The 27,559-nt window shown below is 39.6% G+C and overlaps 2 protein-coding genes across 3 annotated transcripts in view; both read right to left on the minus strand.

Annotated features, from left to right (window-relative positions):
- LOC136862942 (amino acid transporter heavy chain SLC3A1) overlaps positions 1–27,559 on the minus strand; it is a 148,124-nt gene that overhangs the window by 76,964 nt on the left and 43,601 nt on the right. For both annotated transcript variants that reach the window (XM_067139233.2, XM_067139232.2), the window contains exons 3-4: positions 24,219–24,379; positions 14,614–14,739 (exon numbers count right to left, since the gene is read on the minus strand). In XM_067139233.2, the coding sequence (XP_066995334.2) occupies positions 14,614–14,739; positions 24,219–24,379 (287 nt within the window). The remainder of the gene's footprint in view (positions 1–14,613; positions 14,740–24,218; positions 24,380–27,559) is intronic.
- LOC137498597 (uncharacterized) lies at positions 5,376–10,635 on the minus strand. The gene is made up of 4 exons (XM_068226457.1): positions 10,191–10,635; positions 9,796–9,970; positions 5,724–5,868; positions 5,376–5,602 (listed from the first exon to the last, which is right to left on the minus strand). Exons 1-4 carry the CDS (start codon positions 10,409–10,411, stop codon positions 5,376–5,378), a joined length of 768 nt encoding a protein of 255 aa, XP_068082558.1. The 5' UTR covers positions 10,412–10,635.

Raw genomic sequence — 27,559 nt, forward strand, 5'->3', positions numbered from 1 at the left:
AGGCATCCCATGCATTATTAGATCATGCGGGACACTTATAAGAGAAAGTACGTGACTGGAGAGCCAATTGGTATATAATATATGTAAATGATAAAGAACTGGAATCAAGGATAACTATTTTTCCGGGTGATTTTATACTGTATAGAGCAATAAATAAGTTAAGGATTATGTTCGACTGCAATAATACTTCGATAAAAAGTGAGGTGACCTGCATGTACCTATTCAACCACATACCAGCGCTTATATTTCTGTCAGTACCGGGAATTGAACCCGAGCCCCAAGGACGGCAGCTAATAATGATAACCGTTTTGCCACGGAGGCGGATACCTCGGCAATATTGTGAGAAGAACAGCAAACTATGGTATGATGGTAAACGGGGCGAAAAATGAGATTGTGCGTTTCACAAGGAGGAAAGGTCCTGCTGCGGGGAATCAGTGTAAGTACTGCACCCAAATTACCTTAGGCGATATGGTGAAATATGTAATTACCGAGCTGGATAGCTGCAGTCGCTTAAGTGCGGCCAGTATCCATTATTCGGGAGAGAGTGCGCTCGAACCCCATTGTCGGCAGTCCTGAGGAAGGTTTTCCGTCGTTTCCCATTTTCACACCAGGCAAATACTGGGGCTATAACTTAATTAAGACCACGGCCGCTTCCTTTCCTATCCCAGCCCTTTCCTGTCCCATCGTCGCCATAATATCTATCTGTGTCGGTGCGACATAAAACAACTTGTAAAAATGTATATATATTTAATTTATCTAATTTTTATTAGAAAAAAGCAGCATTTGACAATTCTAGCTAGGAATGCAGAACTTTTCACAGCCCACCGGCGTAGAAAATTTACTCCACCATAGCAGACTTAGAGCACGCTCAGTTGGGGGGGGGGGTGTTAACCAATTTGTCATAAGTGCACTTAGCAAGAAGCCGCCACCCTGGCGTTAGGACCTGTGCACTCGCCGCTACATCCTGGGAACCGAAACTTTCTAAATTTTCCACGCGTCTTTGTTAGAGAGAGAAACCTGAGAAGTACGACGACGAAAGAATATAGTCGAAATCCTTTGAATTAGATGGGTACAGCCCGTAGAAAATGGCACAGCCAATCCAATTGCTCCATTATTAAGCGCCGAAATATTCCGTTGAGAATATTTAGCGTATCTCTGGAATTTGTGAAATGTTGCACGTGAACTGGGCTTCTAATGACTGTATGAGAGAGAATACAATTTTTGGTGGACTCGTTTAAATTTATTACAACTTAATTGAAATACAGTCTTCGTGCGCGACTAATCACGTGTTGATGGCGTGAATAGAAACGGAAGTAAGGAAGTGCCGCCATCAAACAAGTGGTCGATGTTTGGTTTAATGGTGCACACGCCAAGTGAATTACACAAAATGGTACGATCATAAACCTACTTTCAGATCCGAACCGTAATACCAGCAAAATTAGGAACAACGGACACCTGCTAATGACTTGTCGAAGCCTCTGAATTAGTTTGTGGCGCTCCGTAATACACCGGAAGTTTGAGATATAATCACGTAGTCGGACCACTGATCTCTATACACGGATGGCTGGTAGCTTGGGTAGCAGTAAGCCGAATAGAAGATGACTGGCGTAGTAAGATGGCAGCGAGCGCACGGTGCAGTAGACCACGAGGAGCGCGCTTGCTTTGTTTAAGCTTAGTTCCTTCGAGCATATAAACAGATAGAGAGGTCGCTCCCTATGTTTCTACCGGCCAGTCGTGGCACCAACATCAAGCTCTGAGCGATAAGCTGATGTAGGGCAAAACAAGGCGGTCTTCCATAAGAAGAGCATTACGGAGTGTTTTTAAATCCCGTTTTAACGTGCCCCTTATGATTAATTGATTTAAACTATTCAAGATGGTGACAAATGCTATTCCCTTGGAATATTTCCTTTCCTTTTTGAATGAAAAGTGTTAAGTATCACTATATATGTGTAATATTTGGATGTGTTTACATATCAGTTAAGCGTTACGGTGGCATGATTAGGCCTTACGTAGTTACCATTATAATTACTACTTATCTATACACTAAAACAACGCACTATGAACTCTACGCTATAAATCACACATTTACAAAGGAATTAAGATGGAACACATAAATGAAAAATCACTAGTTTAGATATTTCACTCGCTGAATTGAAACCACATGTTACTTCTGCATGTTAGTAACATATAAACAAACAAGGGAGCCATGCTTGTACTACTACGATTAACACAAATACGAATTCCTAAACAATATAAATACGGTGCATAATATATTTAAACTGTCAAAGTATGCAAGTGTGGCAGATATAAATTGAGGACTATTTGGAAGAGGTACAACGTTCTCTCCGTCACTTCAAATTAAATTAAAATATTTCCTTACAAAACGCAATTGTATAGATTATGTAGTAAACAAGTGACTTTCTGCATGCCTAGGTGTACTTCTGTGGCAAATACGCCGCGAAATACTTGAATATCCAACGAAAAACACACAGTAAACTATCATTATGTCATTACAGGAGAAGTGGGTGTGGTTCTGGGCTTTAAATGTCCTGCGGGCTCATATTAAATGGCTTCTACAAGCTTTAAGCAAGCCGGAATGACTAAAATAAAACATTTTCTGAAAGAGGAAGAATTGGGCTATTTTTATGAATTAAAAAACCGAGTTTTTGGCTCAAAATACGAAAAATTCAGTCATACCTCCCCTTAAGAATGCATAATTTCGTGGCATGCATGTATACAATTTACAGCAATGTTTCCAGAAACTGTTTTTCACTCGTATTGTGTTACCGATCGCTAATTGCATATATTCAGCACCTAAGTTAATATTTGTCGGTCGTTATTATACACTCATTTTTATTGCTATCCCGGACATTTTCTGACCTCGGAATGGCGTGTCAGTGTTCCCAATGTCCTTATGCTTTGAGTGAACATGTCCCTGTATTTTTAATTATTCCAATGCGCCATTAATTGCGATTTAAAATTGATTATATTATCATTGCTTCCCCATAAGGAGAGCTCTAGGATGGGTACACCAACATGGCGGACCGCGTGTCAATTTGGCGTACTTTCTCCTGCAGCGGAGAGCTGCCATCAGCGATCCATCAGTGAGTCGGACCGAAGGTTTATAACGGAGGGGTGAACCGAACCATCAGCCAATCTACCTCAGTCTTAGTCTCAGTAGGAGCAGCCGTGTTCTCAGCGTGCGTGTAAAGTGTCAAAACGACTCCGAATGAAAACCAGGCGACCGACTATTCAGGACTTACATCAATATAATTTGTAAATATAAGTAAATACTCACAAACAACATTTAGTCAATTTCATGGGGAAAGTAGGCTCCAAGCAAATGAATTTCTTAGCTTAATAATGCACCATTGCCTAGGACAATGAACGATCTCATAAGGCAAGGTGCAAAATACAAAGCCGAGATAAAGTCAGTCAGTTTATTCTAAAGACGGTTGAGTTGGAGAGGCTAAATTCTGCATGGATAAGACGAACATTCTTATCAGGTAGCAGATGGAACAATTTTGGTAAATAACAACCTCTCTGTGTATTCGCCATTCTTCAAGTTAATAAGCTGTCCTTGAGCTCATTAAGAACATTCCGTTAACCCGACAGTCAGAGGACAATGAACGAGAGGGAAAGTTTGTACACAATTGCTAGCTAGCCTTCCAGGACAGGCATCCCGATGATCGAGATTTTAAAGAGCCACTTCTTTTCCCGCAGAGTTGACCAGCTGATAGGAAATTACGTAACTGCAGGAAAACTTCACATCACCATAATAGAATGATATTATCACCGAGAGTGTGTTAGGTTGACAATTAGTATTAGATCATAGAATAAATTTTAAGAAGAGTGATACGCGTATGCGAAAATAGGTGAAAGCGTATGTTATCAGTGTATAAGTAATATGTGCCAATTTGGATGTACACCAATATTCAATATGACAACGCTCATATTTGATGATGATGATGATGATGATGATGCTTGTTGTTTAAAGGGGCCTAACATATAAGGTCATCGGTCCCTACACCCATATTTACCATAGCCTAAAATCCCTCAGAGGTGCCGAAAGGACAGCATGGGATAGCCTAACAACGCAGCTTGGATGGTGTGAGTACTAGATTATTGAAATATTTAACCATATCCGTGACCACGCTGTCATCCGATATATATAATGATGCAAATTTTTGATCTTATGTTTTAGGAAGGACAGCTAAAGTCGCCTTAAAAATAAATGTTATGTCATGTACCATAAATTACAGTTAAGTCGTGAATTACCGGCATTAAGTCATTATCTGCTTAACGTGTATGATTCCATTACATTAAGGTTTTGGGATATATACTGTATCACTTAGTAATCTAAATTATATCTACCGTGTGCGTAATTTCTAAGTCGTATAATAATAATAATAATAATAATAATAATAATAATAATAATAATAATAATAATAATAATAATAATAGGGCCGATGACCTTCGATGTTAGGCCCCTTAAAAACAAGCATCAACATCATCATCAATAATAATAGTAATAATAATAATAATAATAATATGCTTCGATGCGAATGAACATGTAGTGATGGGTCACGACGATAATGCCTGTTGCTCACGGTCAAATTTTTGGTAAAATTATTTGACAAAAGATTTGACAAAAATTTCTTAACATCTTTTATCAAATATGTTGTGTTGTACACGGTAAAATATTTCTTCAAACTCATACCAGTGCCATCTGTTGGTCAAAACTCAGAATTAAATTTGTTTGGCCTGACCTCTGTGGGAATAGGTCCCAAGTACTGAAACTGATTGTTTTGCTCTTTGGCTGTCAGATGAGCATGTTCTACTGTCAGTGAATAAATCACAAATGCCATCAGTACATAGTAAACAAATTGCAGCTTTAGTTGCAATAGCTGCATGTGCAGTTATTAAAAGGAAAAACAGTAGGAAGAGGAGAGCTATAAGGTGGTGGACCAGACCTTGGGTGGGATGATGGAAGGGGATTGTTATCTTTAGTCCAGAATAAATTGAGGTTAGAGGACACTGAATCATACAGGAATTTCTTAAGAGTGAGTGAAGGGAACTTCAAAACATTGCTCCAGTTAGTTGGACCTAGAATAGCAAGAAAGACACAAATATGAGGCAAGCTATTCTAGCTGCAATGAGACTACAAGTAACACTGCGATTTCTTGCCACTGGTGAATTATATACAAACCTCATGTATGCTACAAAAATACCTTTTGGTACCCTGGGTCGTATAATCCCTGAAACATGTAGGGAGATAGGCAATGCATTAAGGAAAGACTATTTGTAAGTAGGACTGTATATTTATTAATAATGATATCACAACATAAGGGAATTATTTTATTTTATGACATATTTTACTCCATTTCTTCCAGTAGAGCCTCTGTAAGTAAGTTCTGTATTTTTTGTTTAGTTAAAATTTTCACTCTTTTGTTTTTTATTTGACGGAGCTCACAAGCAATGTAGTTTGCAAATGCTTCCTCTGAATCTACAGCTGAAGCTGACATGGATGCTAATACCTGACTAGCACTTGCCAGCACTTGGTCCTCAGGTGAAACCTTTTTTCTTTTTCTGATCGATGTACCTGAAAAGTGGAAAATCCCTCATATTTTAAAAGTATCATTAATGAAACCACGCTTTCCTAAGAATGTTATTGTAAATTAAATGCAGTAACTCCATTTTACTGGGTATATAATGTTTTGTACCTTCTTTTTGTGGAGGCTGGTTCATCACACTCTTTGTGCTAGAAGCAGGTGTGACTGTGTCAGACTCCTGAACTAGGTCTACCAGTGCCCCGTCATCATCTAATGCTATATGATCCATCGTCATCATGGAGCTTCCTTCAAAATTCTGTAAGGAATTAATTTTCATTTCAGGTTCCAGACACAAATGAAAAATGGTTAAATAATGCTCAAGAATTTGAAGAGAAGTGGAACTTCCCAAACTGCATGGGAGCAATTGATGGGAAACATTCATTTTGCAGCTCCACAATCAAGTGGATCACACTATTATAATTACAAGGGCACAAAACGCATTATTTTACTAGCAGTGGTTGATGCAACCTATAAATTTATTTATGTGGATATTGGAACTAATGGTCGTGTAAGTGATGGGGGTGTGTTTCAGAAAAGTGATTTATCTTCAGTAATGCATGACAGAATGCTGATCATACCTCCTCCTCGTCAGCTGCCTGAATCTGACAAGGAGTTTCCCTTTGTTTTTGTGGCTGATGATGCTTTTCCACTGTCCATAAACATCATGAAACCCTTTCCCAACAGAGTATTGACAATGGAGCAAAAGAAATTTCAATTGCAGGTAGAGTCGGGTAATGTGTGTTTGCAAACAAAGTAGTGTTCAGCTATACTAATTTCCATTTCTTGGTAAAACGAAAATGGATACGTCAAGCTCACGATGGTATCCCTCTAAATGAAGATCTAATAAAAGGAAAAAACAACTTGAGGCAGCTCGTGAAGGCCTGAGTAAGAAAAGGGAGTTGAAAAATCAGGTAGGCCAAACTGTTGCACCGTCTACTACAGATTTAGAACCTAGTTGTAGCAATGCTACTGTTGGAAAATCTACCACTAATTTACAGCTTAGTGGTAATAATGTTGCTTTTCATAACAGATCTATTGAAAATCAATCAAATTAAACTAGAACTGAGCAGAAATTATCTGCAGTTTCACCTGTGCTGCTAGGTCAGAGTGATTCGAGCTACATGCTAATACATAGTGCCACTCTTCAGGATTTATTAAAAAATTTTAAATGTCCTGAATATGACCGTGCTAGTCTAAATGTTGTGGTAAAAGATCAGCTTGGTTTGGCAAACAAGCTGCATGTAATATGTAGTGCATGCAAGCATTGTACCATCAAGGTGTATACCAGTCCTAGGGCCAAAGTACAGTGTAAATCTGAAAGACCTCCCTTTGATGTCAATAGAAAAAGTGTAGAGGCTTTTCTAAGTATGGGGCTAGGCCATAGATATATGGAAAGGTTCTGCATATGCATGGGTATGCACTGTATGAACTCCAAGATATTCACCAGCCACATGAATGGCCTAGCCACAGAGGTCATAGATGCAAAAATGAAAATGCTTAGGCAGTCCAGAATGAATGTTCGCAAAGCACATGAGGATGTTGATTCTTCATTAGTGAATGCCAGTGTCATAGACATTGCTGTGTCTTATGATGGTACATATCACAAGCAAGGCCATACATCATTGTATGGCATTGACCTGGTAGCTGATATTTTAACAGGACTGATCATTTACTATGAGGTTTTGTCAAAATTTTGCCACTATTGTGTCACTATCGCTAATGAAATGGATCCTGATATACCAGAATTCATGGTGCTTTCAGGGTATCATAAAAAGAGTGGTGAATGCTGTAAAAATTATGATGGCTCCTCAGGTTCAATGGAGGTCACTGCAGCTGATATAATGTGGAGATCTCTTCAGGAGTGCAAGATGAGATACACCACTGTACTCTCTGACGGAGATGCTAGGACCCACCAGCACCTGAATGAAGTTTCAATGTATGGTAAAGGTGTGGAAATAGTAAAAGAGGAGTGTTAAGCATGTGGCAAAGAATGACCACAGCATTTTTTAAACTAAGAAAGGACACTAAAGACCTAAAACTGGGTGGTCGTGGCCCTACTAAACTGAATTTAGAGAACATAAAGAAACTCACAAGTTACTATAGACAGGTCATTCAGAATCATTTACCAGATGTACCTGCCATGAAAAATGCAATATATGCTACCCTGTACCATTACAGGTCTACAGATCACAAACCAGAACACAAAAAATGTCCCCAAGGAACAGATTCTTGGTGCTTCTATAATAGAAGCATTGCCCGTGGCGGGACTCCACAGAGCCATACCAAGATGTCTGTTCAGTTGTCTGACAGCATGTTATTGAGAATTTTGCCTGTCTACCAGAGACTAGCAAGCAATGAATTGTTAGCTCAATGTGTCAGGGGAGGAACACAAAATTCCAATGAGAGTGTGCATTCTCTCATTTGGAAAAAATGTCCAAAAGAAATTTTTTTTTCTAAAAAAGGCTGGACTTGGGAGCATTCAGTGGAGTTTCTGAGTTCAATATGGGATGCTCTGCCACCCATAAACTGAAATGTGTGCTAAGAGGGGAAGAATATCCAACAGCTTCCTCTACAATTTGTCAGCATCGTGATATTGCCAGAGTAAACGAAAGCAGGTCATGGGTTAAACGAAAGAAAGGGGCACCACATGGCATAAAATCAAGAAAATTGCAACAGGAAGCTGCTAAGAAACAGGAAGGGGAAACTTACAAATCAGGAGCATTCTGAACCTTCAGGTAGGCATTCACTGTACCATGTCAATGTTATTGAGAATTTTGCCTACCTACCAGAGACTAGCAAGCAATGAATTGTTAGCTCGCTGTGTCTACACGTATTACATTTTGTCTGAAATGGGTGAAATTTTCCATTTATGTTCAGAAATAGACAGTGAACAAAGTTATAGAGCAAAAATGCAGGTTTCTTTGTTCTGAGTAAGAAAAATAAAAATTTGTAGGAAAGAAGCCATAAAATTTTAAAAAAATATTATGTGTGATATTAAAATTTATTACAGCTAAATCTTTGAAGTTACTCGAGATATCTTTCTGTAAAGTTCTTAAGCCTGTTTGAGGGTATGTAATATCAAAATACTAAATTTTAATAGCATTGCTAATGTGTGTGGAAGATTTTGATTAATACATGATTAGCAAAAATAATTTAAGTAAAATGCATACATTTTGAGAATTAATTGAATAATTTCAATGAAATGTTGTATACATGTTAGTTTCTAAGTTTAAAGTCAGCTGTCAAAATTTCAGGAAGTTTGGTTCAGAAATATGGAAGTCTGAAAACTCAGTACCAATGTCCCATAAGTAAAATAAACCTGTCAGTGGACAAAGTTGGAGCTATTGTTCAAGTCACCTGTACTTTGCATAACTTCCTTCTGGAATAGAACAAAGCAGTTTACATGTGTCTGAACAGCACAGATCAGGAAAATATAAATGAAGGAAGGCTGCAGCATGGAAACTGGAGGAACAGTCAGTCAATGGAAGGAACTGAGGGGCAAAGTGGAAACACAGCAGCTCAAATACCTCTGAACATAACAAATAATTTTAAAGGTTATTTCAGTAGAATAGGACAAGTGAAGTGGCAAGAACATTGGGTGAACAGCTACCGATTTTGAAGGCAGAACAAACACTTTTTTGATTTCACTATTTGCTGTCTTGTTTCATTTTTGGTAATTAGTCTGATAATATATGTAAATATTATAAAGTATTACTTTACAATTTTAATAGATCTAAATGACATGCAGCTCAGTAATGCAGGTGTTTGAACTCAGTAACCAAATCATCCCTACAATTACATATGGCAATTGTTACTTCATCTCATCAGCACCACTAGCAAAGAGAGAGACCAGTATGATTAAGAACCACCAACATTAAAATCCCCCTACCTTTCTTCTCACATGAAACTTTTACAAGTGTTGCCTGCACTAAAACGTCTAATGTTATTTTAATGAACAGCTTATACAATAGCAACCTTAGAACCAAGCATCAGTGATTTTGTTCTCTTAAATAAACAATATTTCAGAAAGGTTTCTTTATTTAGGCCTAGCCTACTTACTTTTCTAACTTGCTTCTTAATTTATTCTGCTTCACTTTTATAGGATATTTATAATGATGATCATTAGAATGCAAGTTATTTATTTCATAAAATGATTAATATACTTCGTATTCAGTGCACTTACCAAGACTATAGACTCAGTAAATCCATCTTCACTTAGCTGTGACATGTCAAGGTTAGATTTGCTACTTCTTGGCATGATGTGGTCAGTAAGAAACAGCAGTCTGTCATACCACACAAATGATGGCCTGTACACATCATCGGAGCTCATTCCACTCTTCAGTTTGTTAACTTTATTCCTGAAATCGTAATGTCAATCTATTAAAACACATACAGTAGGCCTATCTATAATAGTTACTGCTGCTTAGAAAACATAGGCCTTTCTATGAATGGTTAGACCGAACTTGAGATAGATCATTCAAATAATTTATCACAGGCCGAGTACTAACTACAATAACGGAACAATCGTCTCCCAGATCGTAAAATAATAATAAAGTGAAGGAATAACACTGCACTAACCTTTCGTTGTTGAATTGTGTTCGTAGGCCATTGATCTTGGACTTCACTTCTGAAGAATCCGTGTTTGGCCGGACTTCACACAGTGCCCGCGCAATTTTTGCCTCCGCATCTCTCCTAGCATTCCTGTTATGATACAGTGGAGACTTAACTGCATACAAACACGTATGTTTCATATACTCTTCAATTAAAATTTCGACTGCTTCTTTCGTCCAGCCCGACATGTTTGTTTACAACTTGAGCTTCACAGACCCGCTACCAGATCGCTACTTCATCTCATACACTGCTGTGATTGGCTGTTGTGTCAAATAATTTAATGAAAATAGGACATGCTCTATTTGACCATGATTTGACAAAATACTTTATCAAATCAGGTGTTCCGTAAAATTTGACCGTTAGCAACAGTCACTCCTTATTGAACAACGAGTTGTTCAATAAATTTGGTGAAAAATTTGACCGTGAGCAACGGGCATAATAATAATTGTCATGATATTCTGATTACGTGATTAACTGTAACTATTTATGAAATTCTGTTACGTCAAATAATCTGAACAATAAAACACTTGCTATTTGCATGAGTTATTTAGCTAACTGTAAATTATGGGATTTACAATTTTTCAACATAACGTCATAATATGAGGATATTGATGTCCATAAAGGATCTGTTATTGATAGCCATTCAGTAATAATATACACTTAAGAAAATGGAAATTGCAACACCATGAAGGCATTGGTCGTTTGTGTTGATTTTCAAGATATGGAACGATGCCATGTAGGTATGTAAACGATCAAAGTTTCAGACCCATTAGAGATTGTTGCTACAGGTCTTCCCACGTGATTGGTCGCGGAGGAATCAACTCCAGTATACGGACTCTGGTGTAGCGTAGTTGACTTGCAGTCTGTGCAGTGAAGTGTTCCCCGTCAAATATGCCTCGACGACAGAGAAGAGCACGCTGTCAACAACTGTCGCCGTTTGGGAGGGCTTGGATAATTGGGTTGTGTGAGGCTGGATTATCGCTAAGGACTGTCGCTGCACATGTTGGCCGACAGGCATCTACGGTACAACGTGTATGGCAGCACTGGTCAAATGAAGGTACCCACACTCGTAGAATCACCGCATCATTCGGATTGCCCGGATGGAACCCCATGCAACAGTAGCGCAAATTCTAGCAGCTGTGGCACCCCACGTTACACAACAAACAGTTGGTAATCGCCTGCATGCAGCTGGCGTACGAGCCCGTGTCCCTGCAGAAGGTGTTCCATTGACCCCACAACAGTGAAGTGTAAGGCTGACCTGGTGTCGAGAAAGATCGACGTGGGTCGACGAATGGCATAGGTTCGTCTTTAAGGATGAATCGCGCTTCTGTCTTGCCCGCAGTGATCGCCGGAATCGTGTGCGCCGACGTACCGGGGAGAGGGGCCGCCCAGATCTTATTGTCGAGAGGCACATAGGGCCAACACCAAGCATTGTGGTCTGGGGAGCTGTTGGCTTTAATATGAAATCACAATTAGTGCTTGTTGAGGGCACTATGACTGCTCGACAGAACGTTGATAGGGTACTCAATCCAGTGGTTGTCCCTATGATGGCGAACATTGCTAATGGGATGTTTCAGCAGGACAATGCCCGGATTCACACTGCACGCATCTCCAGAGAAGCTCTCCACGACATCACAACCTTAGAATGGCCCGCCAGATCCCCGGACCTCAGTCCTATTGAGTATGTGTGGGACATGATGGGTCGACAACTGGTCAACCGGCCTCAGCCACCTACAACTCTGGAACAACTGACCCGTGCAGTGCAGCAAGCATGGGCCACAATTCCTCAGAAGCGATCAAGGCCTTTATTGACTCCATGCCTCGACGAATTCATCGATGTATTGCAGCTCATGGTGGGCACATCCTGTATTGATTATTGTCCAAACTAGTGTAATCATCGAATCACAACCGAACACTCGTCCTGCATGTTCAATTGCAGCAATATAGCACCACTCCTGGGTGTTGCAATTTCCATTTTCTTCAGTGTAATTGAGAACTTCTAAGAAATAAATGATAAAAGTTTTGTGTTGTTTACGTCAACAGCGAGTAAATTGATGCAGTGCTGACAGGATGGGTAGAAGTGAGTTGAGGTCTGAAATAAATTAAAAATATCGAGCAATAAATAAATGTTTTTGACAAAGTAATAAAACTCTGCAAGAGGAGGAAAATGTTACGTTGAAGTACCAGTGAAAAAGTCCTGGATTAATAAGTGACGTGTTACGCTCCATTATGAGAGCAAATGTCTACGAGTAAGGATGAGGTAATAAGAGAGAAATTAGAATCTACGTTGAAAATAAGAGATGAAATAAATAGGGATAAGATGCTTTGTGCTTATAAATGCAGGGACACAGGTTATGAAGACCGTCATGATCAGAACATCCAGACGCACTGGGAATACGGGTCGCTAGATAGAAAATATTTAGTTAATTCCAGATTGTGTTCTCTGATATGAAGCAAAGCAAAGTCACCTCCGTACAGGCCATGAAGGCCCTTGGAAGAGTGGAAGGTAAAGGCTTGCACCATTGTTAACCTAGGCACGTGATGGGGTAGAGCGGTTAGCTCTACGCCCGGCCGCCTTTGCAGTGGAGAGATGGCGTGGAATGATAGAAGACGAATAAGTTACGTGGTGTTTATAAAAATAACAAAGTGCACAATATGAAGATAAGGTTGGAATTCAAGGGGACGAATTGGGACAAATATTCATTTATAGGAAGAAGAGTTAGGGATTGGAATAAGCAAAGTCACCTCCGTACAGGCCATGAAGGCCCTTGGAAGAGTGGAAGGTAAAGGCTTGCACCATTGTTAACCTAGGCACGTGATGGGGTAGAGCGGTTAGCTCTACGCCCGGCCGCCTTTGCAGTGGAGAGATGGCGTGGAATGATAGAAGACGAATAAGTTACGTGGTGTTTATAAAAATAACAAAGTGCACAATATGAAGATAAGGTTGGAATTCAAGGGGACGAATTGGGACAAATATTCATTTATAGGAAGAAGAGTTAGGGATTGGAATAAGCTACCAAGGGATATACTCAATACGTTTCCAACTTCTTTGAAATTATTTAAGAAAAGACTAAGTAAACAACTGATAGGAAATCTGCCACTTGGATGACTGCCTCGAATGCAGATCATTGGTGATTGATTGATTGATTGATTGATTGATTGATTGATTGATTGATTGATTGATTGATTGATTGATTGATTGATTGATTGATTGATTGATTGATTGATTGATTGATTGATTGATTGATTGATTCTCTTCAGCTTTTTCCAGTTATTTCTGTGGTCATTGCAGCCATCGAGGCTCATTTTTTAAGTTTTGGCCGAGGATTTAAGGACGGATGCATCTCCAGATGCCGCACGATTTTCAGGGGAAGATTCCAATTCGAACCTCGGCCATCCGAGTGGAAACTTAACAACGAAGCCATTGTGTTAATTACGCCCTCCAACTGGTAATCTATTACAATTAGTGCACATTTAAATGGTAACATATAAGCATGTCAGTTATCAGGCCAGAGGCATGTTTGCTATTCAAATAGCAACACTGTAAGTTTCGCAGTTACAATGCAGCCGCTACGAGCCATGGAGGTTCTATCATGGGGCTACCGGACAAGATGATGAGTGAGGTAGTTTGCCGTTGTTTTCCTCACATTGTAGCTATTGTACCACAGCGGGTCCTCCCGCAGCACCCATACGCACTAGTCGTACTTCGAATCTCATTACTCAGTATGGCTCATATCTCAGAAGCTTCCATGCTGTCACAGGCATAAATGAGACTGAGACTTCAGTAGAAGCTGGATTTTTATTCGAAGAACATCCCGTCCGGGCCTCAATGTTGTCCTTCCTTTTGTGTCTACACATGTTTAACTTGCTTGAATGCATCTGATAGAATAGAATAGAATAGAACATCTCTTTATTGCCCACCCTAGTATACACCATCGGCTTACAGGCAATAAAGACAACAAAACACACAGAAACAAAAAAACTTTGAACAAACAATATCTAATCTGTGTTTCTTAAAACTACTAACTACCTTCCCTAACTAATTTGGTGGCATCCCCCAGGCGGATCACCAGACCTTGGGCTGTGCCACCCTACACTAATCAAACAATATCTACTATTTACCCTTAAAACTACTTACTCCAAACTCTAACTTGTATGGTGGCGCTGCAGAGGCGGATTTCCGGACCGTAAGCATCACCACCCTACACTAAAACTAATATTCTACTATTACAACTAACTAACAGAAAAAAAATTAAAAGAGACAACTGGCTGATGCCTGAATGCATCTGACAGAAAGAGGTGGGAAGCTTTAAAACTTGAAATGACATAACAGTTTACTGCACTTAATTTAAGTATAATATCAATGAAAAGTTCAGTAATAAGGGAATACCTTCATCTCTTGAAGAAGCTCTGGGCTTCGATAGTTCAGATCAGGTTGATCTCTGGAAAACTGGTGAAAATAAAATTCTTTTCGCTCTTCATTCCATTCCCATGCGGACTCACCATTCTCACTCAACTGAAACAACAATTCTGTATTACTGAATAAATACAAAAGATTCATTATTTCCTTAATACTACATTATTACACTCTGTACTAAAATCATGGCCTGGACGTTGAATAGAAATTATATCTTGTTTTTATTAATCAAATTAGATATCCATCTAAGAGATAAGGACATTTGAAATTTAGCAAACGACTGCGAACACTTCACATTGCACCTCAATAACAATGAGTTTGTGTTGTTGTTATTGGTCAAATTAGATATCCATCTAACAGATAAGGAAACTGAAGATTTAGTAAACGATCGCAAACAACTAACTTTCTTTTCCTTTGTTTACAGTTTGCTTTACGTCTCACAGACATAGATAGATCATTTGCGACGATTGGACAGGAAAGGGTTAGGAATGGAACGGAAGCGACCGTGGTCTTGATTAAGGTACAGCCCCAGCTTTTCCTGGCGTGAAAATGGGAAACCACGGAAAATAATTTTCAGAGCTGCCGACAGTGGTATTGGAACTCACTTTCTCCCAAATGTAAGCTGACAGCTACGTGACACAAACCGCTCAGCCACTTGTTTGGTGCTTCACATTCATATAAACAACAATGAGTTCGTCTTGTTGTTATTGTAAATTAGATATACATCTAATAGATAAGGAAATTAGAAATTTAACACATGACTACCAAGACTTCATGTTGTATCTCAACCACAATGAGACTCTCAGTACTCACACCCGAATATCCTTGGTTTCTTAATGATTCCTATGTAAGTCAATCAGGGTGGACACCGTTCGAGAACTTCAGCGGTGTTTGGGTATTCTGACCAGTCACATAAGAAATGGCGTGATTTAACGTTACGAGTTATTTAACCTACTAATTGAAACGGAATCCCATATTGTTCATTAACTTCCATCACACACACATATATATAATAATAGGTAAATATAATGAACTGACAGTTGTATACCGGGTGGTATAGCTGCCACTTTTTCCCCAAATATATGCAACCAGCTAGGAATGAAATGTCTCATAGCCCTATCTTGCACAACATCTTACAGCAATTTTATGTGCAGTTAGTCCGATATAGACTTCCCCGCACAATGCAAAAACGGTACAAGAGGCAGTAAGTGAGGCCCATCTCGAAAACACTGTACCATTTTATGTAGAGCGGAGTCCAATTCTCCAGTCATTTTTACGAAATGTTACTGTATTTTACAAACCATAGCCACTCCTACGGCTATCGGTAGAGAATTGCGCATCTGGTTGGTTCAAGAGGACATTTTCCTTTGATAGAAAATGGTGGTCACGGTATCATAGAAAACGTAATAGGTTAATACCAATTACAGACATGTCAATTCGCTGCCATTTTGTATAGTCTCATCACATCGAAATTGATAGAAACGCGTTTTTCGCAGTATTTTCTAATCTATGGCATGCAAATGCTGTACAGCAGATGTGATACCTTACGCCATGTCATTACTACAGTTACAGCGTTCAATAAACTCATAAAACTGGATCATAAGGCTGTAACATATCACTAACTTTACGAGAGTTGTAGGAGCTGGACGCCTAAGCAGAAAGTACCTGCGCGGAAGGAGTGATGTTAGACGTACCTGGATAAGCTGCATGGAGCAGTGAGAATTCGAAACCTTACTGAGTCATGCCTTTTCTTTATTTTCATTTCGTACTCTTCTAAGCATCCTTTACGTAGACTTGACTTTTCTGAAGTCTCAGATATTTTTCTGAGGAAGTTATAATAAACAGACATAATAATTATCCCCACGTAAACACCGACTACGGACAAATTAATTGTGAATACCACCTGAAACATAATGCTGGACTCATTTCTTTCTTTCTTAATCTGCTTACCCTCCAGGGTTGGTTTTTACCTCGGACTCAGCGAGGGATCCCACGTCTACTGCCTCAAGGGCAGTGTCCTCGAGCTTCAGACTTTGGGTCGTGGGATACAACTGGGGAGGATGACCAGTACCTCGCCCAGGCGGCCTCACCTGCTATGCTAAACAGGGGCCTTGGTGGGGGATGGGAAGATTGGAAAGGGTAGAGAAGGAAGAGGGAAGGAAGCGGCCGTGGCCTTAAGTTAGGTACCATCCCGGCATTTGCCTGGAGGAGAATTGGGAAACCACGGAAAACCACTTCCAGGATGGCTGAGATGGGAATCGAATCCACCTCTACTCAGTTGACCTCCCGAGGCTGAGTGGACCCCGTTCCAGTCCCCATACCACTTTTCAAATTTCGTGGCAGAGCCGGGAATCGAACCCGGGCCTCCGGGGGTGGCAGCTAATCACACTAACCACTACACCACAGAGGCGGACTAAACGCTGTCTTATTCTTTCAAATTTAGGTGTACAACCACCTACTATCAGGTGAGAAGAAACTATCATAGCAATTCGAATTACAAGGTACTTCACGCATTTCGCAACCACTTTTCTTTTAATGCCATTTTCCATTACAGTTGTATCTCTTCTAACCTATACCACCAGCAATAGATAGTTTTCTGTCATACTTGCGATCAAATACAATAACCTTCGGAAGTGTCTCATAGTGAAGGAAAGTCTCACGACAAATAATAAGCTTGTTCCTCAAATGCATTTTGATTAATCATCCTTATTCTGTGCCAATCCCATACAACTCGTCATCACCAACCACCTCCAGAATGAACCCCGAATTCTCCTGGAGTCACCCCTTCTAGGTCGATATCACTAACTCATAATTTGAAGGTGTCTTCGGAGGGCCAAGGCAGTGAATGTGTAAGGTCAGACAGCGAAATCTGCTGAACGACGGAAGACTGATATCAGGGAAGTCAGTGCAAAAGCTCATCTTAACCCACAACATAGAGCAGATGAGGCCACCTTAAGTTTGCACCCACACAACAGGAGCATTACGGTCTGGAGACGATCGGTTCCACTGTAAAATGGAACCAGCCCTTCACCCTGGAACGCCATTAGCTGCAAGGGGTTTTCCGTTATGTTTTGGGGTGGGATCGTGTTTGGTCGACGTACGCCTCTAATTCCCATCCAACTTAATATGATTGGTCTGGTACACAGAGACAACATCCTTACAGGATTTCCTGCCACTATAGGTAAGGGCTTTACAGTAGTGAATGATAATGCACGTGACATTGAGCTAGAGTGGTCAGTCAGTTCCTTGAAGCGAACGACTTACAGCGACTGGTGTTTCCATATATTCCGTGGGCAAGAACCGTGTTGCACGTGCATGGCATGAAAAGAAGAGAGCAGTTGCCCACCGTTCTAATCTTCTTGCTAACATTCAGCAACTGACTGAAACTGCTACCCTAAAGTAGGTTCTGTCCCAAAAGAAGTTGGAATATTTTGGTGCTGATTATGCCTCATCATGTTCAAGCATCCCTCAGGAATCGAGTTGGCTGTATTCAGGGTACTGATCTGTGACACAGTTAAAGAAATTTTGTGTTCCAAATCCCACATTAATAACTTAGTATTTTTGTCGATTTTATGTTGCTTTTGCATTGGGCAGGGCTAAGTAGCTCAGCCAGTAGGGTGCTGGCCTCTTGACCTCACATTCGCTGTTGGATCAAATACCAAATATAATCAAATACTACCGGACTGATCCGGTGGTATTTGAAACTGTTCATGTACGCCAGCCTCGTGCCGGTAAATTTACTGCCTTGTAAATGAACTCCTGCAAGACGACATTTCAGCCCCTCGGCTTCTCCGAAAACCTTAAAACTAGATAGTGAGACGTAAAACTGATAACATTATCATAATTATTTCTGCATAGCTGACATCATGTTTTTATGTACCCTTCGCAATATTTAATTTACGTATATACAGATACCAATTAAACTTGAATATGCAAAACTCTTTTTGAGCACTGTAAAATTTTATCAACATAGAAGGAAGACATTCTGGTAATGTTCAACACATCAGAATTTGGTGGCATGAGAATGGCATACAGTTCAGTTTGAGGAAGTGTGGAGAGTGGTAGATAACCACAGTGTCATAAAAGCTGTCAAACTAAAGCCAGAAAAGGTGAGTCATAATGACGAGGCGGGCATAACATGGCTTTATAGAGCACTGCAATTAGCTGGTCTACTAACTCCCACACGTAGTCCTTCACAGGCTACTCCTGATAGGCTGCCGATCCTAACATTAGGTCGCATGGCAGGCGTATCTCCCTCGCGAAGACCATGATGGCTGGTGTCATTCCTGGTGACTCGTGGGTGGATTCTCCCTAAGCCATCAGCGCTCGTAAACTCTGACGACACGATGTGGCCCAGGTAGCGCCCTCCTTCTGGAGCATATAACACTTTCGAGGATTCAGCTTCAAGTGAGCCTCCCGAAGTCTCTGGAACACTCTTTGGGGGTTTTGGATTTTTCTTCTGACAGTGCGTCGCACTGCGATGATGTGGTTCCGATACACGAGGCAGGCGTTATGCGCTAGTCCTCTCAGCACATATTCCATCAGCCAGTCGATGGTCGCCGGCTCTTTACAGAGGACGAAGGGCCTTACAGTAAACTAGTACAGCCTTGGCCGGCAGAGAACGCTGTCTTCTTCTTGTCAGCCGGATGGAACACCATTTCCTAATACTAAGCCTTAAGGTCCAAGATTGAAAACTACTGCTCTCCATACAACGAGTTCCGGGTATCGTCTATCCGCGGTAACGGGAATCTGTCTTTCTTCGTGACGTCATTCAACTTGTGGAAATCGACGTAGAAATGGAGATTGCCGTTCTTCTTTTTCTTCTTCTTCTCCTTCTTCTTTACCAGGATCCATGGTGAAAACCATGGACTGTTTGACTCTTCGAAGATTTCCCGCTGCTGCATGTCATACATCATTTGGTCAATTTCCACCTTCTTCGCCAGGGTTACACTGCGGGGTGATTTCCGGATTGGTGTTGATGCGGTAGTACACCATGCCCATCCTGACGTAGTCGCCACCCATAGTAGTCCGATCCTCTGATGTCATGGAACATGTGGATTATTTCCTTTAGCTCTCTGAGGTGCCCCCCCTCCAAGTGCTACCGGGCGTCTGAGGTAATCTTCCGGAAGTTGTGCGAATTTCATCTGCTTCCAGGGCGTGTGCGTCTTCATCGTCGACTGGTACGGCGCATATAACTGGCTCAGACGTTCCAAGCTCTGTTTCCCTGGATATCCTCTGATCTCGCGACGTCGAATTCATTATTCGTGCCAGCAGGCAGCTTCGCGCCAGAACGAGCTTCCTGGCGAGGTGAAGTCCATGTTCAGTGGTCATCGGTCTGGATTCTACGAGTAGGCTGTCTCTCTGTGCGAGTCCCTCCAGCCGTGCCGTCATCATCATCTCGCTGTTGACGGGTATCACCCTTTCGCTGGGAAGAGTTAGTCTTCCTGCTCGGGGTTATATTCCGGTGCGTCGGAGTATTATCACTTGTCTACTGAGCCACAGCACATGTTATCAAACATCTGGCACCATTTGTTACCTGATAGAGGGTAGGTAAATAAACACGCAACAGGTAGCGTCTACTGTAGAATTTAACTAACTAATAATTGCTTATGCAACTACACAGGCACCCAATTATACTAATTCGCACTCTCTTCTACTCTCACTGTTCAGTCGCTCTAGTTATTCGTTCTATTACTTACAAACTGAACAAATACACTACGCATTCTCCCAAAACTGGCACACAGACCTTAGGGCAGTTCCCAATTGCACTCACTGTACACTAATCACAGCCACACACACAGTTCACAACTTGCGCGCGTGATCTATACGTCTATACGTGGTAAACAGTCCGTACTCTCACGGCGGTCTTCATTCACTGCCCATCGTCGCTCAGCTGCACTATCCACTGACTGATCCAGTATTTCACGGCAACTGCTCCACAGTAGTACATTCACTCCATAGCACTGCTTATCTGACTGAATCACTGGCAGAACTCAACTGTCTCAATCGATAGAGAAACTGAACCACTGAAGCTCGTCTGGCCTGCCTTAAAAAAGTAGACCGGCCCTTCCAGATATTTGACGAGAGTAGAAGAGCCTGGAATCCTCTGGAATACGAAAGCTCTGGGTTAGCCTTCTAGTCCTTTCTCGCGCCGTCAGGGAGGTCTGAAATGAGATCACGGTGTGGTGGCAGAGAGGGTTGGCCTTTCGCGCTTGGCTCAATCCTGATTGTTTTTTGCAGTGAAGAGCGGGTGGCGCTCTAACACGGTGACGTCACTCGTGGGTGGAGCCAGGCTAACTTGTTCCTCCTAAAGCCTTACAAAGAACTGGCCGACACCGTCACAATATCTGCAACAACAAAATAACGTTTTACCGGATTTAACCACCCGTAGATGCCAACAGACTGCGCAGTATACCATGAACTTTGAACATAAAGCGCGAGGGCCAAACAGAAGAAATTGCAATATACATCGAAACATTTAAAATTTAATATTCCTTGTCAGGTGATTCTAGAAGTAGGAATACCAAGATAATATAAAAGCGAGATTCTTCGCTATTCATCGGAGAGGAGCGAGGTGTTTTACGGTACTTATGTTCGTAGATCTAAGACACGTGACAGAGTACGAAGACCGAACATTTTGATCACATAGGGTTTACGAGCTCTGTCAGTTTGACTAACAGTAAGATGCAAAGCGCCTGCCTCATACGTGGAGTACCTCTTCTAAGACTTTAATCTGGGTCTGAGGGCTGGATGGGGGTTCATTCAGCCTCGCAAGACGAACAGGGGAGCTGCCTGATATGAGAGGCAGTGCACCCCGCTTATGAACTTTCATGAATTTTTAGTTGAAACTGAGTAAAATATTTCGCAAGTAACTGTAATTCAGCCGAGGTACATTCTTCTTGTACTTTTGCCATGACTCGGCTGAATTATATTCACCTTACTCAATTACAATTAAAAATTACTTTTTCAACAGTGAATCCGTAAAGGACAAATTAAAGTTACTTCACACAACGCATGGGGCTGGATGTATACCAACATTTTTAAAGAAGAATATTTAATGTTATTTTTAGCATATAGGCATTAAGTGGCTATCATCGCCCTCCTTCATCTTCCTAGCCTTCTTCCAAATTTAATAGGGTGGTGTTTTACAAATGGATTACCTTCTTGACGTCAATTGTATGTGCAAGTATGTGTTCACAATTGAGTGTTTCTGTGGTGCTTGGTAATGTGGTGTTCTGTGGTGTGTGCAGATGAAGAGAAGTTTTATAAGACGACACAAACACACAGTACCCGAATCAAAGAATTAACCATACGTAGATAACATCCTTGACCCAGCTCCGAATCGAACCCGGGGCCTTATGAATTGAAGGCCAGTACTCTGACCATTCAAGTGGCTATCATCACTAAGGGAGACTAAACGTGATATCTTGGTACTTTCAACATTAATTTTTTCCATACATTTTATTTTGGTTAGTGACTTTCAACCTTTCAAATAATTTGCCATTTTCTTTACACAATAATTGGTCAATTATTTACTGTTTGTAACAGAGGTGTTCCGGCATTTACTCATTATGATAACTTTTAGATGTAGAATTTTACCACAAATTAATCGAATTTAGGAACTTAAGTTTCGAAGTTATTTAAAGTCATCCATAGACCTGTACGTTGTGTTGACGTCAAACCTTCACTCTGCTGGAGGCTGAGGAGGATTTTGAATTAAGTTTAAACTTTAGTCCCTGAATATGATGATTTTTTGGTAAAACCTACATCTAAAACTTATCATAAGCAAATAAAAATAATTGGTTCCTAAAATTATCATCGCTAAACCCCGACCTTTTGGGAAAGTATATCTTTTCCTTTGATGAGAAGACGAGCTGCAGAGGACTTGAAATAATATCTTAATTTTCATTTTAAGAACATCCGTAGAAATTATGTACATTGTAGGGTAAGTGTGATGTCGTTGAAAGTACTGGAGAGCTAAGAAAGTACATCATTCAGCGATTGTGAAGCTACATGTTCCACGGTGGTAGAACTCAACGACTTATCTTCATCACCACTTATATTTTTGCGTTTCTGTTTGCATTATATGTATATCGGTTACTGGAATGTAACGATTACTAGAATGTTAAGATTACAATTTAATTTCAAGAAGTAAATTACGAGTAAAAATTACATTTTGTAAATAATACGACTAGCACTTGTACCCGTTATTCTCACGGGAATATGCAGTGGATAACATGCTTCCTTCAGGATTTTTTGCGAAGTAACATTCGCACGTTTAATGGGACCAGTTAAATTGATATTTTCCTACGAATGCGCGTGGCAGTAACGTGAAGTATGATGAAGCTTTTCGATAAGACAGATATTAAGGGAGGTATCATCAATGTCAGAGTGCCACGCCAGTGGTCAGAGATACGATATGCAACCTGAGAACCATGGAGAATTTCGCACAACTTCGAACCAGGAACTGTACCGTGCAATAAATTAGGAAATCATCCTCATTCTCTCTCGACATCGTTCAGCTTCATCATACTTCACGTTACTGCCACGCGCATTCGTAGGAAAATATCAATTTAACTGGTCCCATTAAACGTGCGAATGTTACTTCGCAAAAATTCCTGAAGGAAGCATGTTATCCACTGCATATTCCCGTGAGAATAACGGGTACAAGTGCTAGTCGTATTATTTACAAAATGTAATTTTTACTCGTAATTTACTTCTTGAAATTAAATTGTAATCTTAACATTCTAGTAATCGTTACATTCCAGTAACCGATATACATATAATGCAAACAGAAACGCAAAAATATAAGTGGTGATGAAGATAAGTCGTTGAGTTCTACCACCGTGAAAATAATGATTCGATGAATTTTTTGTAGCTAATATTAAAATACGGTCTAGAAAGCCAAGAATAAAAACTAAGAGGATCCGTCGTACTGACCACACGACACCTTTACGTGGATGATCAGAATGAACATTGTAATAGACTCATTCGATTGAAATGAGAAGAAACATTCACAAAAAAAGATTGTTAAAATGACTGATTACGGACTACACTGAAAGACAGAGGAACGTGTGTGTGAGGCAAAGTAAACAACACAAACCTTGTCTTAACTGGAATGAGAAACCATATTGGAGGATAATTGCTCTACAATCTTACGTTAAGGCAGAGGAAAAAAAATAGGTTCTCGTATTTCGTCTGTCAAGCAATCGTCATACCCAGGAAGGTTTATTTTAATGTTTTTCCCATGGCGCAAAATCCACGAAGGGTCATGGCCTACCAAGCGACCGCTGCTCAGCCCGAGGGCCTGCAGGCTACAAGGTGTCGTGTGGTCAGTACGACGGATCCTCTTAGTCTTTATTCTTGGCTTTCTAGACCGTATTTTAATATTAGCTATAAAAAATTCATCGAATCATTATTTTCAACAATTCCACCGAAGATTACGGATTCCAATCTAATCTAATCTTGTTAAAGGAGCAACGTCAAAGCCTGCGTTCGAACTCGTGAGTTTTACAGAAGCATCTACTTGTGAAGGGTCACAGAATATGCATGAACGTGGAGAAGAATGCGATACTTACGCAGTCATTAGGCGGTAGGGGTTCTCCATTTGAAGACTCACCTCCTGCACCCCTCCACACATAATAGTAGGTGTACGGATCCTCTCTCCTGACTGACTTCTGAAACCACTGATGTTTATTACTTGTATGATTTGGAATGAAATCCAGCACCAATCTCATATCTGATGAAAGAAAGAGAGAAAATAATTATCCACTAACAATACACTCAGACAGTTTTCCACTAGAATAGATGCTATTCTAAGTCAAAAGTCATCTTACAATATCACCAAAGCTTCCTGATTTTGTTGGCATTTGTCAATATGAAGTAAAGGAATTTGTTGATAATCTGTCACTGTGAAGTAAAGGAAATTGATTTGTTAATGCTAATAGCGTGGACTGTCGTACTATGAGTCAAATAGGTGAGTTGACTCCGTAAGAAGCAGCGCCATTAGTGTTATAATTACTAAAATCTGTCCCGCCTCCGCTTTGTCCAGCACAAATCTCACATGGAGTAACCGGGATTTGAACCACGGCATCCAGCGGTGAGAGGCGGGCGCGCTGCCGCCTGAGCCACGGAGGCTTCAGTAGAATTTTGTAAATAATATAAATTTATTAAGGATGAGCTCTGTGTTCAATAGAAAAAAATTGTTGGTGTAAATTGTATAATACTATACTTCAGGAAAATATCTTCTTCTCTTTTTAATTTAAAATTTAGTGCTTGATAATAATGTATTTTTGTGTATAATTTGTCACCTAGGTAGACATCTCATTTGCAAACAAAGTGATTTGATTTGATTTGATTTGATTTGATTTGATTTGATTTGATTTGATTTGATTTGATTTGATTTGATTTGATTTGATTTGATTTGATTTGATTTGATTTGATTTGATTTGATTTGATTTGATTTGATTTGATTTGATTTGATTTGATTTGATTTGATTTGATTTGATTTGATTTGATTTGATTTGATTTGATTTGATTTGATTTGATTTGATTTGATTTGATTTGATTTGATTTGATTTGATTTGATTTGATTTGATTTGATTTGATTTGATTTGATTTGATTTGATTTGATTTGATTTGATTTGATTTGATTTGATTTGATTTGATTTGATTTGATTTGATTTGATTTGATTTGATTTGATTTGATTTGATTTGATTTGATTTGATTTGATTTGATTTGATTTGATTTGATTTGATTTGATTTGATTTGATTTGATTTGATTTGATTTGATTTGATTTGATTTGATTTGATTTGATTTGATTTGATTTGATTTGATTTGATTTGATTTGATTTGATTTGATTTGATTTGATTTGATTTGATTTGATTTGATTTGATTTGATTTGATTTGATTTGATTTGATTTGATTTGATTTGATTTGATTTGATTTGATTTGATTTGATTTGATTTGATTTGATTTGATTTGATTTGATTTGATTTGATTTGATTTGATTTGATTTGATTTGATTTGATTTGATTTGATTTGATTTGATTTGATTTGATTTGATTTGATTTGATTTGATTTGATTTGATTTGATTTGATTTGATTTGATTTGATTTGATTTGATTTGATTTGATTTGATTTGATTTGATTTGATTTGATTTGATTTGATTTGATTTGATTTGATTTGATTTGATTTGATTTGATTTGATTTGATTTGATTTGATTTGATTTGATTTGATTTGATTTGATTTGATTTGATTTGATTTGATTTGATTTGATTTGATTTGATTTGATTTGATTTGATTTGATTTGATTTGATTTGATTTGATTTGATTTGATTTGATTTGATTTGATTTGATTTGATTTGATTTGATTTGATTTGATTTGATTTGATTTGATTTGATTTGATTTGATTTGATTTGATTTGATTTGATTTGATTTGATTTGATTTGATTTGATTTGATTTGATTTGATTTGATTTGATTTGATTTGATTTGATTTGATTTGATTTGATTTGATTTGATTTGATTTGATTTGACACGCATTCCTGAAATCCACGAAAGCCATATAATCAATCGTCTTTGTCTCGATGTCGTAATTGCGATCAGGGATTTAAGGATGTAAATTTGTTCTGCTCAAAACCGCCCTTTTCTAAACCCAACCTGGTATTTTCTCACCTGCTTGTCTAGGTTGAGGTGCATTTGATAATACCTTGTACGCAATGGGGTGGAGAGAGTGTAATTATTGACGTCCATTTTGTCGCCTTTTTTGTGCAGGGGATGAATGAGTGCATACTTCCAATCCCTTGGGATCTCTTCTGTCACTCATATGTGGGTGAAGAGTCTTTTCAGTTTTCCAGCTGTTTAATCAAGTTGTCACCCGAATACTTGAAGAGTTCTTCCGTGATTATTTATTATTAATACAACTTCGCCCATGAGGAGGCTGCCACAAGGACAAAGTATGTCGACTGCACAGTATTTTGTCTTCTAGGTAACTGGTGAGTTTGCTATTGTGCCAGACAGAAATAACCACCACAAGGCTCAGAAATAAATTTGCAATGAATTTCGGATATGGCATGATGTATGGTTCTTCAAATGTTATATATAGTAGATGATTACGGAGTATGGTTACTGAACCTCGTATTGCGGTTGAGACCGAGAGAGTCCCATAGCTGTACAAGAAATTCAGGAATTGTGCCTCGAGCTCCGATCATGAGTCCATGGACGGAAATATTGTCTACGTGATATTTATCTTTATAGTAGTTTACGGTTGGCTGGTAAATCAACTTCTCTTCGGCCTGGCCAACGTGCGAATCGAAGCGTATTATGGGATCTAAGATTAATCCTTGCTTGCTAGCTGGTTGAAAGTCTATCATACCAATACGCCTGTTACTCCCACCGGTAGCTAGGTCAGAGAAGAAATCTTCCACAGGAGGCTTCATGTTTTTCAATTCTTCGATTATTGTTCTGATGTCTTCACTGTCAACAGGGTGTGAATTTTTAAGTTTCCCTGTAAGTGCGTCTGCTGATCACAGTTTAAAAGCTTTTGGTAGTACTGAGCCAAGTGCATACAGTTTTTCTTGTTTGTCATGATGAGTGTGCCTTGTTCATTCTTGAAGCATGTGTTCTTTGAAGTGAACCCCTTATTCTTGTTCTCGAATAGCTGATGAAAATCCCTCGTGTTGTTGTTCTCAAAACGTTCCTGTACTTGATCCAATTTGTATTTTTGTATTTGCGTTTCTCATTCTTTAGAATTTTGGCTGTACGCTTTCCCTGCTCTCTAAATGCCTCAAAATCTTTACGGCTAGAGCACCATTCGTTCCATGCTTTTGACCTCTCCTGCAGTGCCTCCTGGCATTCCTTGTTCCACCAGTGATGCTTTTCCTTCTTTGCCAGGGATATTGTCTATTCGGTTG

This window comes from Anabrus simplex, chromosome 2 (assembly GCF_040414725.1).
Source record: "Anabrus simplex isolate iqAnaSimp1 chromosome 2, ASM4041472v1, whole genome shotgun sequence".
Taxonomy (NCBI): Eukaryota; Metazoa; Arthropoda; class Insecta; order Orthoptera; family Tettigoniidae; genus Anabrus; species Anabrus simplex.

Excerpts from the sequence above, each read along its gene's own strand:
- LOC137498597 (XM_068226457.1), bottom strand. The coding sequence starts at position 10,411 with ATGTCGGGCTGGACGAAAGAAGCAGTCGAAATTTTAATTGAAGAGTAT. Across the intron at positions 9,971-10,190 it reads ACACAATTCAACAACGAAAG|GAATAAAGTTAACAAACTGA; the intron begins GTTAGTGCAGTG and ends TTACGATTTCAG. Across the intron at positions 5,869-9,795 it reads TTACTGAGTCTATAGTCTTG|AATTTTGAAGGAAGCTCCAT; the intron begins GTAAGTGCACTG and ends AATTCCTTACAG.